This window comes from Euleptes europaea, chromosome 2 (assembly GCF_029931775.1).
Source record: "Euleptes europaea isolate rEulEur1 chromosome 2, rEulEur1.hap1, whole genome shotgun sequence".
NCBI classification, from domain to species: domain Eukaryota; kingdom Metazoa; phylum Chordata; class Lepidosauria; order Squamata; family Sphaerodactylidae; genus Euleptes; species Euleptes europaea.
Window position 1 is genome coordinate 35,635,030 of NC_079313.1, and position 13,766 is coordinate 35,648,795.

The 13,766-nt window shown below is 43.0% G+C and overlaps 1 protein-coding gene across 1 annotated transcript in view; it reads right to left on the minus strand.

Annotated features, from left to right (window-relative positions):
- The window catches only part of DENND1B (DENN domain containing 1B), a 278,172-nt gene that overhangs the window by 98,933 nt on the left and 165,473 nt on the right, over positions 1-13,766 (minus strand). The window contains exons 7-9 of the mRNA XM_056844351.1: positions 9,975-10,055; positions 4,427-4,480; positions 3,535-3,645 (exon numbers count right to left, since the gene is read on the minus strand). Of these exons, the coding sequence (XP_056700329.1) occupies positions 3,535-3,645; positions 4,427-4,480; positions 9,975-10,055 (246 nt within the window). The remainder of the gene's footprint in view (positions 1-3,534; positions 3,646-4,426; positions 4,481-9,974; positions 10,056-13,766) is intronic.

The following is a 13,766-nucleotide window of genomic DNA, read 5'->3' on the forward strand; positions in this document are numbered from 1 at the left end:
AGTACACCAGGGGGAAGGGAACAGGGGAGGCCAGGCAGGCCATGAGCATGTGCAGATGAGAGCGCATCTTGGGAGACCCAGATGTGGGGAGGGGAGCGTGGAGGCAGGCAGATGGAGGGGGGTGGAGGGGAGGGAAGGGGCAAGGAGGAAAATGGATGGCAGAGGGGAGCAGCGAGGCAGAGAAAGGCGGTGGGGGAGGGGAGGGGCAGGGGGTTGAGCGCCTGAATCCCAGAATGAATGGAGGCGGGGGATGCAAACGGTAGAGGAGGTGAAGAGAGAGACAGAGAAACGCAGGCTGCGGGCTGAACGTGTGTGTGCATGTGGAGGGGCGAGAATCGGGCAAGGAGATGGGGGGGAGATCGGGCAAGGAAATCTTGGCGGGTGGGGGAGGGGCGTGGGCAGCCGCCAGGAATGGCGCAGGGAGAGAAAAGTCAGCATATAAAAACCAACTCTTCTTCTTCAAAGTGAAACTTTATATTTGTAACTGAACCATCAGGAAAAGAGGTAAATGATTGGGGGGGGGGGGACACCTGGCAACCCTAAGGCAAATATACGAAGAAAACCTGGTCTATGTTCAGAGGGTTCCGATCGAAAGAAGGGCATAATTTTGTCCCGCACCCAGGCAAGCCAAAGGGACAAAGCTGAATGCCCCGCCGACCGCAGCAGCCCAGGAGGACCCGGCATCACGGCTGGGAAGGGAGGAGCCAGACGCTGTGGCAACACTCACAGGGGCGGTGGAGCCCGAGAGATGCCGCTGCCGGAAACCGCGCTGCGGCAAGGCACTTAGCCAAAGCCTCCCCCGTCCAAGGTGGAGACGGGCGGGGCAGAGCCGGAGAGGCCAGCGGCCCCGACAAACAGCTGAGCTGCAGCCGCAGCTCAGCTGAGAGAGAAGGAGGGGCTTGCCCCGGGTGCAAGGAGAGGGACGGTGCCAGCGCAGGTATGGGCAGCATGGGCATGGGGAGCAAGAGCACCGCCCTCAGCGCCCTCACCCCGGCAACACGGCACAGCCCTAGGCAGACGCGACGGCTCCGTGCGTGCCCACAGAGAGGGCTCGGCGTGCCGGCTGCGGTTCGCCAACACGGGTCTAGCCTACCTCACAGGGTTATTATTAAGGATAAAATTGAGGAGACAAGAACAGTGTAAGCCACTTTGAGTCCCCAGTGAAGAAAACGTGGGGCATAAATAAATACATATAAAATACAATACAAACCAAGCTGTATCTACCTGGGTAATTTTTTGTTTCAGTGAGTCGTCCCCCCTCCGCCCCCAAAACTATGAATCCCATAATCCCATAACTAAGAAATGAGGGGAAGGCTTCATGTTCCACTGACTGCTGTATTGTTGACTGAACTCTGACAGCTTTATGCAGACTGTTGTTTGTTTAAGATTTTAAGCCCTGCTCTAGACCCAGGTTAAAATTCTGCAAGGCTGAATTGCTTAAACCTCATTGACCTAACTAGGGGTGCGCATTCTGATATTTTCAAACCAGAACAGCATCCAACATTTCATTTAGTTTCACTATGGGTATTTCTGATCCAAAACTAAACAGGGAATTTCGGGCAGTGTTTCAGTTTGGAAATACCCAAACACATAACCCTAGCTCTAACTGCATGCAGGATTGTCATTTCAGTGTATATTTATCTAAGGCATTGCAAAACTCTATTTTCTGTACTGCTTCCGATAAGAAGTTCTTATCAGACCTTAAGCCACTTGTAAATAAGAAACACCGTAAGGCAGTTGTATGTAACGTGAAGGTTCGGTACACATTAAGCTGATATACTGAATCAGACCACTGCTCTATTTTCTTCTCTGACTGGCTACCACTCTCCAGCATCTCAAAGGTCTCCCTTGTTACTTGCTACTTGATCCTTTAAAAAAAAAAAAAACTGGGGATGCCAGGGTCTGAGCCTAGACATTTCAGGATACAAAGCAGATTCTCCACCACTGAGCCACAGCCCCTCCAATGATCTTCCAAACTTTGAGTGGGACTACTGCGCTATCTGCATGGTTCTGGACTACGTAAAAGAACCCTAAAAGGGGTGGGGGTATTCCAGATGTTGTTAACAAGTTCATAAACCACAAAGCCTACCTTAGATTTCCAAAACTTTGTTTTATAAAGAACAATCCAATAGAGCTGATATCCAGGCTGAAAGTTTGGAGGATGCCTACTACACTTTTCCTCTTAATTTACCCCAGGAAAAGGTTTTCCAAGCTTGCAGAGAAAAAGGGACATTTCAGTAGCATCATATCAGCTTTGTATTTGCTTTCCCTGCTAAATGAGCTGATTTTTTTCAAAATTATGCTCAATTCACCTTGATTTCTGAGAAGAGAAGTGATGATTCTCACAAAATGGCTTTAAAAAACCCTAATATTTTACATCGGTCTGAGGATTTGCCTTCTACAAATGAAGCCATGGTTCGATATAAGAACATTTTAGCTAAACTAAAAATCACATGAAGGGAAATGAGGTGCTCAATAAAACTACAAAAACAGAAGAATTCAAAGATTTACAAACCATAAAAGCTGCATGGGACTTCTTTTTTCCTGCAATATGATGCTTGTGTATGCAATCTGATTTATTTTTTGGTAAAATTTACTTTTTACCTAGTTATATTACTTTTCAGCAGCCTTTGCTAAAATCATCCAATGAATGTCCCTCTGGTCCACAGGGAAGTGAAATCAACACCATTTGGTGCTCAGCACCAACTACAAGAAGGGAGAGCATGTCCAAGTGAAAGATCTGAAGAAGTCCTGAGCAGCCTTTGGTTTAACAGACAAGAACATTTGTGTACACACCCAGGCCTGAAGGAATGAGAGCAACAAAACTTTCAACGTAACACAGATGGATTAAACTTCTAAATGACTCCCCACAGGGAAGGCTAAAAATAAAATAAAACGAAAAACACTATCGAAAGATTTCAGCATGGTTACAGTGGCTAAACACAGAGCTCTTTATCTCTGTGCCATCTGCAATGACATAAGAAAGACATTTCAGCATAGGAAGGAACATAAAACCTGTAATAAAAAAGGCTATTTGGAATAGTACATTATTATCAGCCTGAAGAGTGGCTCCAAAATCAGAGCTATTACAGTATATGCTCCCCAAACACTACTCTGCAACCAAGATGAATCTACCTATTACCAGGTTTAGGATAGCAGCTATTATCACAGCCCCTTGATTTCTTTCAAGTAGCTCCAATGGAATAAGCCACAAGTGAATAATAAAGATCTTATAATAGCCCTTAAGAATTCTTTATAGGGTGGAAGGCTCAGAAATGAACTCTAGAGAGTTAAAGAACTCTCATCCCTGGATAACAAAAAATAATTAACCTGACTTAATGTATCCAAGTAAGCCTTATATAAATCAGGCTTTTGTGCTTCAAGAGTTAGATTAAAACCGTATCTTTTGTAAGAAGTATGTAGATATTGTCTCATAAGTACATATGGAACATATTTAAATCTGCAGAGGCCTGGAGGCCTTTTTGTGAGATGTTCAATATATTCTACTTGAAAGGAGAAGTGTGAAGTACTCACAGTGCTTAGTTTGCTGGAGGTAATAATGATGCGTCTCTCATGCAACATGCTGGCATAAAGTTGTAGCATGTTGTTCACATCCACAGCAACAAAATATTCAGTAAGATTTCTCTATTTAACAAAGAATAAGGGCTGTTAACACATTAACAGTGGTAATTGAGTGGTGCATAAGCATATAACTAGCTATTTCTTCCCAGCTGAAGGGGAAAAAATTGATCTTGTTTAAGAAATAAGTCAGCACAATAAGCATATTTGACTGAAATTCATCACCTCGTTACCATTTGCAAGACAGAAAGTTAATTGTCTTCCAGGATATTCAGATCTAAGAAAGGCTGCCCTGTCTCATCATTTTTATATAAATTTGAGATATGAAACACTCACTTTTATACATATGCACACCATTCTTTGTCTCTGTGTAGGCAATGGATTTTTGCACAAATATACATTCAATAAAATAAATGAAATGCCCAACGCTATGAAATTTAAATCTAAACTGTGAGTATCACAGTGTGCGTATAGATGGATGAATAAATGGAAGAATTCAAGCAAATTGATTTTCAGGACTCAATTAGCCTTTTTATTTCTACAGATATTACAGAACTTATCTATCCAACAACCCACAGACCTCATGAAAAAAGACTTTCTTTTCCCCCCCTCCCATTGTAACACACTAAACCACCCCCTCCTTAAATTTTGTTCATTGGGGTCTAAGAAACCTCAGGAACAGCGCAGAAGTGGGGGTTTTCAGCAGGAGGGAGGAAACTGACAGAAATAGTCATCCCCCCCCCCCAACACACATGCTCTTCTGAAGTGCCCTTAAGTCTTTGGAACTGCAGAGCTGCATACATACACAACAAATCCTACATAAATCACAAACATTCCAAAAACTTACATTTTCAGGGACAGTTGGCAAGCCAGTTACATCAGGAGCAATGAAATATGAGTGCTAATTAACAAAGAAAAAATGAAATTATTGGTCCAAAAAGAGAAAAAGAGAAACAGGTGCACTTGATAATTTAGTTCAATGAATCACAACACTGAAAACAACAATTTTGAAAAGGTAAAATTGTACTGAAAGCATGCAGTTCTATATATTCTCCCAGCTCCACAGATTTTAAACTCAATGGTCTGTGATAAGGGCTTACTTTTTTTTCCCTTTTCCTTTTTACAGAAGAGTGAAAAACTATGGTAGGTACAGGTTGGAAATGTAGAAAGGACGACACCTCTAGTTTTTTCTACAATCACTACTGCTCTGCTTAGCTACTAACCATGCAATCCTGAAGGGGAGAGCAGAAGCGCCATTGGAGCCAGCGTAACATCCATGCCACTTTGCGCTGTGATAAAGTGGCAGCAAGCAAGAGGGTACCCATGCCGGCGTCGGGGGAGTTCCCAGGGCAAAATAGCTGGTGTAGCCCCGTGTAACTCCATGGAGGAGTTTCGCAGTTGTTTTTAATGCATTTTAAAACATTATTTTTCGGCCGGGAAACGTCTATGGAAACAGCCTCTCCCAGCTGCTATCCACCTCCCCTTCAGGAATGGGCTGTAAGTCCTGTATTCATAGCCAGAATTCCTTTCTTACACTTATCTTACCTCTGGGATGGCAACCTGGTGGAGCAACACTGGTACTGCTCAGCAGGGCCAGATTTTGAAGACTCCAAGTTGCTAATCTTTACACAGCATTTCTTATTGAAAATCATTCACAAACAGGTTTCAATTTTTTACTTCCATTATGAGTAGTTTGTAAGGTTATTCATGCATTTTTTTTAGTAAGATACACAGAAAATGTAAAAGAGTAGATAAATGTAACTAAATACCTTTATGAAACAGTTCATAGACAAGCTTTGGATATTATTAATGGCCTACTACAACTGGACAAAGATGCATCTCTCTGCCATTCTGTATTGGTATTGCCATTCTGTTGTAGACACACCTTTCTCCACACCTTCTCAAAAGTTGCCACATTGAGTTCTCTAGGGCATGAAAATGAGGCTCTCAGACCTTTTAAGGGTCTGAAAGGCCTGATGCCTGAATGTTCATTTAAGGGTACACTTCCTTCTCTTTGTGTAAATTACCTTTTCCGCTCTTGATTTCTTGGGGGGGGGGGGAGAGATACATGTATAACCTTTTCCAAAACCATTTACATTCGACATCAAAGAGTAATACTATAGCATGTTTAGTTTTTGTTTCAACTAAAAAATCAAAATGGATTCACTTGTATTTCTTTTGTACATGGAATCCTACTATTGTTTAGTGAGTTTGGGCTGTAAGTTAGTGGGACTGCAAACAAAAAGCTATGACACCGCCTATCAGGAACTTGAACGGAGCCTACAAATATTCCTTGCTGATATTGGCTGGCATGATGGCCACAGTGTTTCCACCATCTCTAGCCAAGTTATTGACCTGCCTGGAATTGTTAATAGGCTTTATGTTGATTTTCAGGTCAAACAAGCCAATTAGAGCAGACCCCGCAACTGAAATCAATGGTTCAGTAACACATTTTGAATAATTAAAATAGGCAAGTAAAACGAACAATAGAAAAAGAAAAAAAATGTAAAAATGAATTAAATAAGCCGTTTGGTATTTTTAACATATATTCAGCGTGAGATTAAATTCATGCAAACAAAGAAGGATAAAAAGCCAGATATTATGTAGCCAAGAATCCAAGAACCAACCCAAATTCCAAAAAAACCCTACAGCTTTACTCATTTTCTGTTTAAACTGTTCTTAAATACTTGATGTTGGTTAGATTTTTTATGTGTCTGTTTTTGTTCAACAAAAATATTTTGGAAAAGCTACCTAGAGTCACTGTTTTGAAAGCAAAAGGTTTTGAACTGTAATGTGTGATCTTATGATGAAAAGGGCATTGATTATAAAAGGAAAATGTGCTGTAAATTTCCCCATAATACCAATACTGTGCAACTATATCCACTGAAAAGAAAAATTCTTTTGATTTGGGAGAGGTTGTGGTTCAATAGAGGACCATGTACCTTGAATACAGAAGGTCCCACATTCAATCCCTTGGTATCTCCAGATTAAAAAAGCTCTGTGGCCAATCAGAATAGATTATACTGGCCTCGGTAAAGGTAGTCCCCGGTCAAGCACTGGGTCATTCCTGACCCATGACGTCACATCCCGACGTTTACTAGGCAGACCATGTTTACAGGGTGGCTTTACAGTGCCTTCCCCAGTCATCTACACTTTACCCCCAGCAAGCTGGGTACTGGTCTAGATAAACCCATTATCTGAAGCAGATGTCAGGCAACCTTGTATCCTCATATTACCTCTATTCTATATGGTCTAAATATCTAAGTTGATTGAAAAAAATGTTTCTGCTCTGTATTTCAGGATGTAGGTTACCAAAAAGGGAGTGAGAATAAACTATTGCCACTCTTACATTTGAAGGAGATGCTTTTTACACTATCTGAACACACAAATCCAAATTTAATATAGTTTAAACAGAAAATATGTTCAAGAAAACTACCTGCTCCAGACCAGAGTCACAATATAAGCATTTCCCAAAGGAAATTTATGAATCACTTGTAATCAACAGAGACATCATTTGGCAGGCAATTATTTCTTTCAAGAGAGGTTGTGCACAGCCAGAGCATTTTAAAACTCACCGCTGTTAAACATGGTTGGTCTTTCAGAACTTGCTTGCTTGCAAAAAATATCTCTTTGTTCTTTTTTCCAACATGAGAAGAAAATTGAACACAACAATCTTTTGAAACCAAAGGACTGAGCTTAACATGGGAAACTGCTTTCTGAAATCAGTGGTTCCCATTCTCTTTGAGAACAGGATGATCTTTTCAAACATAAAAATGAATGGCTCCATCAGTTTGTGTATTTGCTTTCAAACCAACAAACACAGATTTTTTTTTCAATACAAGAAGCAGCAATGAGGATGTTGGGACTGGAGAGGAACTATCACAGAAACAGATGGTGCAGCAAAGGATTACTGGTGTATATTACATTATAGTTTCTGCTTGTTTTCTGCTTGTGTTTTATGATACTGCTTACAGTTATTTGCTTTTACCTTTCCAAGCCACCTTCAACATATCTTTTTTATGGAAAGATGCACAGAAATTATCCAAATAAATAAGTTATTGGTATGCATTAAGAGAACAGCTCATATCTTTCACGGCACATAGGATTGTGATTAGACATTAAAGTTGTACAAGAAGGCTGGACTAGTTTTTCCAACAGCCACATAGTCCAGGAGCTCAAAAGAAATATTTTTCAATGTTTCCTCTTACAATCGCAAACTATTGGCTACGTGATACTTATTGCACTGTGATAATAAATGGCCACATCAGTGTGGATACATGCTCAGATCAGCGCAACATTGGCTGTGAGTCCCATCTGCATTAGTGGAATTCCACTAAATTAGCTGAATTTGCTCCTAAATTCCTGCTAGCTTGATAGGTGCAAATAGTCTAAATAAATATACAACTTGGATTCCATGCTGTTTCTGGTTCATTTAGCCAACTGGTTGGCTATAATAAGTTCCAGTTTTCAGAATACTTTGTGCAAGCTTGGTGTTGATGTGTAAGCCTGAAAGAACACAGCGGCATCCAGATCCCCAGAGGAGTTTGTGGTGGTGACAATTAGAAAGGGGAAAACATGTTTTTACTAAAGCACCATGCTAATTTGTTCTGGACTGACTGAGTGCTGTCAAACATGGCATTCTAGACTGCCAACATTATAAGCACCGTTCAGCACCAAATTTTGCAACAGCACTTAGAATGGTACAAATAATTTTCATTTGAAAGAAATTAAGCATTCTTGTACCATCAATGAAGCTTGTACTCGTGTCCTTAAAACTGTCTCAATAAAATGGTTATGCTTTATAAAAAGGTAAAGGTAAAGGTCCCCTGTGCAAGCACCGGGTCATTTCTGACCCATGGGGAGACGTCACATCCCGACGTTTTCTAGGCAGACTTTGTTTGTGGGGTGGTTTGCCGTTGCCTTCCCCAGTCATCTTCCCTTTACCCCCAGCAAGCTGGGTACTCATTTGACCGACCTCGGAAGGATGGAAGGCTGAGTCAACCTTGAGCCGGCTACCTGAAACCAACTTCCGTCGGGATCGAACTCAGGTCGTGAGCAGAGCTTTTGACTGCAGTACTGCAGCTTAACACTCTGCGCCACGGGGCTCCTTTATGCTTTATACCAAGCTTTAAAGGATCATGCTGTTTTTGTAAAACTGTCTTTTCTATACAATGTAAATGCTTAAGACCTTGTCAATGAGCAATAAAGGTTATTGTAGATTGTTGTGGTACTCGTGTCCTACCTACAAGCCTGGCCAAAGCTAACAGCGGTGTCTCACAGGTAATTCTCTCTAATTTCATGTCAATGTGTATGCATTTTAGGCAGGGAGCCATACATGATTTCAACAAGTACCAGATTATCTTCACATTGGCAAAAACTGGGTGTCCTGACTTGAACAGTGACAGAATCTACAGCCCTTGTGGTTCAGAAAGGAGCTACAAGTTTCTAGGAGCTCAAATACAACTTAGATTAAGTTTTGCACAGTGGATTTTTTATATGATCACTGAATGCACACAAAGGATACTCTTGTATACTACTAAATTTTTGTTGGAGCAACAATCATTGTGTGATTAATTAAGGCAAATATCAGTAGGGTAGAAAGGCCTTTCGTATCAAAGGAAGAGATAACCCTGCTCTTGGAGGTGCTGGACACAGTTCCGTGAGCTGGGAGGGCTTTAACGGTTTTCTCTTAAGAGGGATTGTGTTCAGAGCAGAAGGTGCTTCAGGCAAATAATTAAAGCCAACTGGGAAGGAGGAACCATAGCTGCAGCCTTTAGGAGCCAGTTACATATTAGGGAAGGGGCCATAGCTCAATGATGAAGTACTTGCTTTAAAATGCAGAATGCACCAGGTTCCACCCCCACCCCAACAGCTTAGTTAAAAGGATTTCAGGGAGCACAGCCAAGACCTATCTCTCTCAACTGCAACCACAGAGAGCCACTGTCCGTCAGAGTAGACAATAGAGGGTTAGACTAATGACCTGATTTAGAATAAAGCAGTTTCATATGTTCATAGAGGTCCTTCAGTACGGAGTCAGGGATTCAAAATGAATCTCAAGTGGCTTGTGTCAGTGCCTTGTATCTAGACTAGCAGGATTTTCACACATGTCAAAAACAGGCCACTTGTCCTACTGGCCCAATGACCACAATCAACAACACAGCCGGGAATACTATCAACCTGCATGCCCACCCCACTGCACTGTTATTAAACCGAAGCATGGATTCTGGGTTAAAAGAGACGTTTGCAATTCCTTTGGTAAGACCAACCTCTCACTTTGGGAGCCTTGCCAATATAATGATCATTTAACAGTAGAGTTAGTTTCAAATATCATTACAACTGTCAACATCAATGTTTTGATTATTAAAAGATAAATATGTATTAAACGCAATACCTACCAAACTTAAACTGATAGGAGTGTTCGCCTTTGGAACAGGATGCCTATACCAGGTTTCTAACAAGTCACTCAAGTCTTCTTCCTATTTTAAATCAACAGCCAGATAAACATTGTTTATATTCATCATGATCCAGCACCTTTTAGATAGTCACTTCAGTATGAACATATAATTTTAATATACAAAAACTTTGTAATCATTGCAGTCACACAAAGTTCCTTAATTCATTGAAAAAAAGGAACAGCTTCTCCACATACAAATAGTTCAATGTGTGCATCAAACTTTCAATCACAGCCATTGTGTTTCAGCAAAACATCTTCACAGATGAATATGCAAATCAACACATAATATAACATAACAAGTGTATATGAAAAGAATAAATAACTCCCTTCGCTTTCTAAGTTTAGCAGTTCAGTGTGGTTTCTTTTACAGTTTTATTTCATGCTTTCATTTTTGCATAACTGAACAGTTACACACATAACCAGTATTTTTATTGTATTCTTAGCTTATATGCCAAAACAATAAAGCTTTAAAAAGTTTTCAAAAATGCAAACTCAACAGTTGATGACCCCATATAATGAAATATAATATCACAATGTAATTATAATAAAATGTATTGTATATTGGTCTGCATAATAATTGAAAGATGCATTCAAAGTGAAATAATGTAAGAGGTTAACATCCAAATATAATCAGCAACTCCATAAGATGATCCTTGGCAAAGATATATTACAGGAAGCACTGGGAGTCTAGTGAGTTAGCCTGCTTTATATCAGCTTAATAATAAACATGAAATCTATTACATCACAAGTTGAATCCTATTTGTTGTTCCATTTGTGCAAGCAGCACTTCAGTTCATGTGAAATTTTTGCCAGTTCTCTCAGCAGACACTCTCCCCAGCACACACTATTCCTATGGTTCACAAATCAATAAGAACAACATGGGGAGGGGGAGAACAAATTAATAATAAATAATAATAATAAAATGAAGGAGCAATAGCTCTAATCCTGAGTGTGGATGGGAAGGAGCCTCACACTTTTCAAAATATTCCTTTCTCTCCGCTCCCCACCCACTGGCTTTGCTCTATTATTTAAGATCCAGCTTCTTTTCATTTAAACCCATTACTTCTCAAATATGTGACTTGCTATTGCAAAAAGACACAAAACTTCTTATCTCCTGAAGAAATTTGGTTATCATCTCAATCCATGCTTGAAACATCTCAAAGTATTCTCTTTCTGGCCTTTTCTTCATCCTTCAGGCCTCTGCCCCACCCCCTCACCCATGCCTCAACCCTAATTACCTAAGCCTCCCAGTTTCTCTTTTCCTACTCCCTTTTCATGGCTCTGGCCCCTGCTTTTGCAGGCCCATACTTCTACCCCCTCCTTTGCTAGGCCCTTCTGTCTGGCCCTGTTTATTTTATTTTTTAATTTCGTTTTATACCCCACCCTCCCCTGGCCAAGGCCGGGCTCAGGGCAGCTCACAACACAAATTCATACATCAAATTAGGGCTGTCGATTCGGTTAGTCCCGAACTGAAAAACCGCCGAATTTTCCCCAATTCAGCGTTTTTTAGTTCAGGAGGAACCGAACTCAAAAAAAGGCGGGAAACGGGGGAGCCGAATTCACCAACTTCGGGGTTCGGTGAATAAATTTGGCAGATTCGGGGTTCCCCCCGCACGCCTTCAGGGAAGCCCCCTGAAAGCGCGGGGGTGGGGTGGGGGACAGATCTCCGCCTAACAGCTGTTAGGCGCAGATCTGTTTAAAGGGCCATCCGCGCGCCTTCATGGGGCTTCCCTGAAGATGCGCAGGGGGCCCTTTAAATGGATGTGTGCCTCCCAGCTGGGAGGCACATATCTGTTCCACCCGGGAGTCCCGGGAAGGAGGGTGGGGGGTCTGGAAACCCCTCTGCGCAGCCAACGCTGGCTGGGCAGAGGGGTTTCCAGACCCCCACCCTTCCCGCCGGGACTCTGGGGAAGGGGGTGGGGTGGTTGTCAAGCCCCTCTGTCCAGTCAGCGTTGGCTGGGCAGAGGGGTTTCCTGACCCCCGCCCCTCCCGTGGGGACTCTGGGGAAGGGGGTGGGGTGGTTGTCAAGCCCTTCTGCCCAGCCAACGCTGGGTGGGCAGAGGGGTTTCCATACCCCCCGCCCCTCCCACCAGGACTCTGGAGAAGGGGGTGGGGAGGTTGTCAAGCCCCTCTGCGCAGCCAACGCTGGCTGGGCAGAGGGGTTTCCAGACCCCCACCCTTCCCGCCGGGACTCTGGGGAAGGGGGTGGGGTGGTTGTCAAGCCCCTCTGTCCAGTCAGCGTTGGCTGGGCAGAGGGGTTTCCTGACCCCCGCCCCTCCCGTGGGGACTCTGGGGAAGGGGGTGGGGTGGTTGTCAAGCCCCTCTGCCCAGCCAACGCTGGCTGGGCAGAGGGGTTTCCAGACCCCCGCCCCTCCTGCCGGGACTCTGGGGAAGGGGGTGGGGTGGTTGTCAAGCCCCTCTGCCCAGCCAACGCTGGGTGGGCAGAGGGGTTTCCAGACCCCCCGCCCCTCCCGCCAGGACTATGGAGAAGGGGTGGGGGGTTGTCAGGCGCAGATCTGTCTCCCCCATGAGCCTTCACGGGGCTTCCATGAAGGTGCGCGGGGGCCCTTTAAACAGATCTGCACCTTCCAGCTGGAAGGCGCAGATCTGTTTAAAGAGCCCCCCGGGCACCTTCATGGAAGCCCCGTGAAGGCCCGCAGGGGGCTCTTTAAAGACCCCTGCCCCTTCCCGACTCTTTGAAGTGGTGGGCCCTGCCTGGGCAGGCGGCGCCCAGCACTTCAAAGACCCGGCTGAATTTTCCCCCAAACTCCGGATCTCGCCCGAATTTCGGGGATCCGAAGCAGGGGAGTTCGGACTTTGGCACGTCCCGAATTAAAATGGGCCAAATTTTGCCAAAGCCGAACTTTACCGAATTTTTTTTCAACAGCCCTACATCGAATACAATAAATACAATAAAATCACATCACATAAAATCAATAGAAATAGAATTAATAGTATCAAGCCCCATAAAACATCCTTAATAATTCAGTAAAAATTCAGTTATTTCTAGGATGACAGCTAAACATAACGTGTATATCATGTATTAGTCTATTTTCACCACAACCGTTATTCGATAGATAGATAGATAGATAGATAGATAGATAGATAGATAGATAGATAGATAGATAGATAGACAGATAATTTATTTACGGCCCTTAGCCAGATAAAACAAGATAAAACAGAAAACATGGGCTAATAAATTGTTACAAACAAAGAATTACAGTCCAAAGAATTACAGTTATAACACTTAAAAGAAAATTACAGCTGGGACACATCTGTCAATTGCGCTAAGAGGCTGTTCTATGGCATCGAATTTTCATTGCTGCCATGCAAAATTTCGCAACCTGAAGAGTGATTGAAGGATTATACCCTTGTAGGAGCATTTCAATCCTTTCTCCTGCCCTGTCAGGTCCCATTCTCGATAAGAGGGGCTCAATAAACTTCGATCGGGGTAATGTATAAAAATTGCAGTTCAGGAGGGCATGCTCAACAGTTTCTAAGTCCCCTGACTTGCAAGGGCAGAAACTCTCCTCCCAGGGTGTCTTCTTAAATTTCCCCTCCAGCGTAGCAGAAGGTAAGGCTGCACATCTGGCCAGGGTAAAGGCCCTTCTATAATTATTTATCTCTAAATAGTGGAGATAGGTTGCTGGTGCTAGGATGTATTTAGAATGGAGGGGTGCCATGAATAGAGGCGCCCTTGCTAAACCTGCTTGGGACAGTTATTCAGTAAATA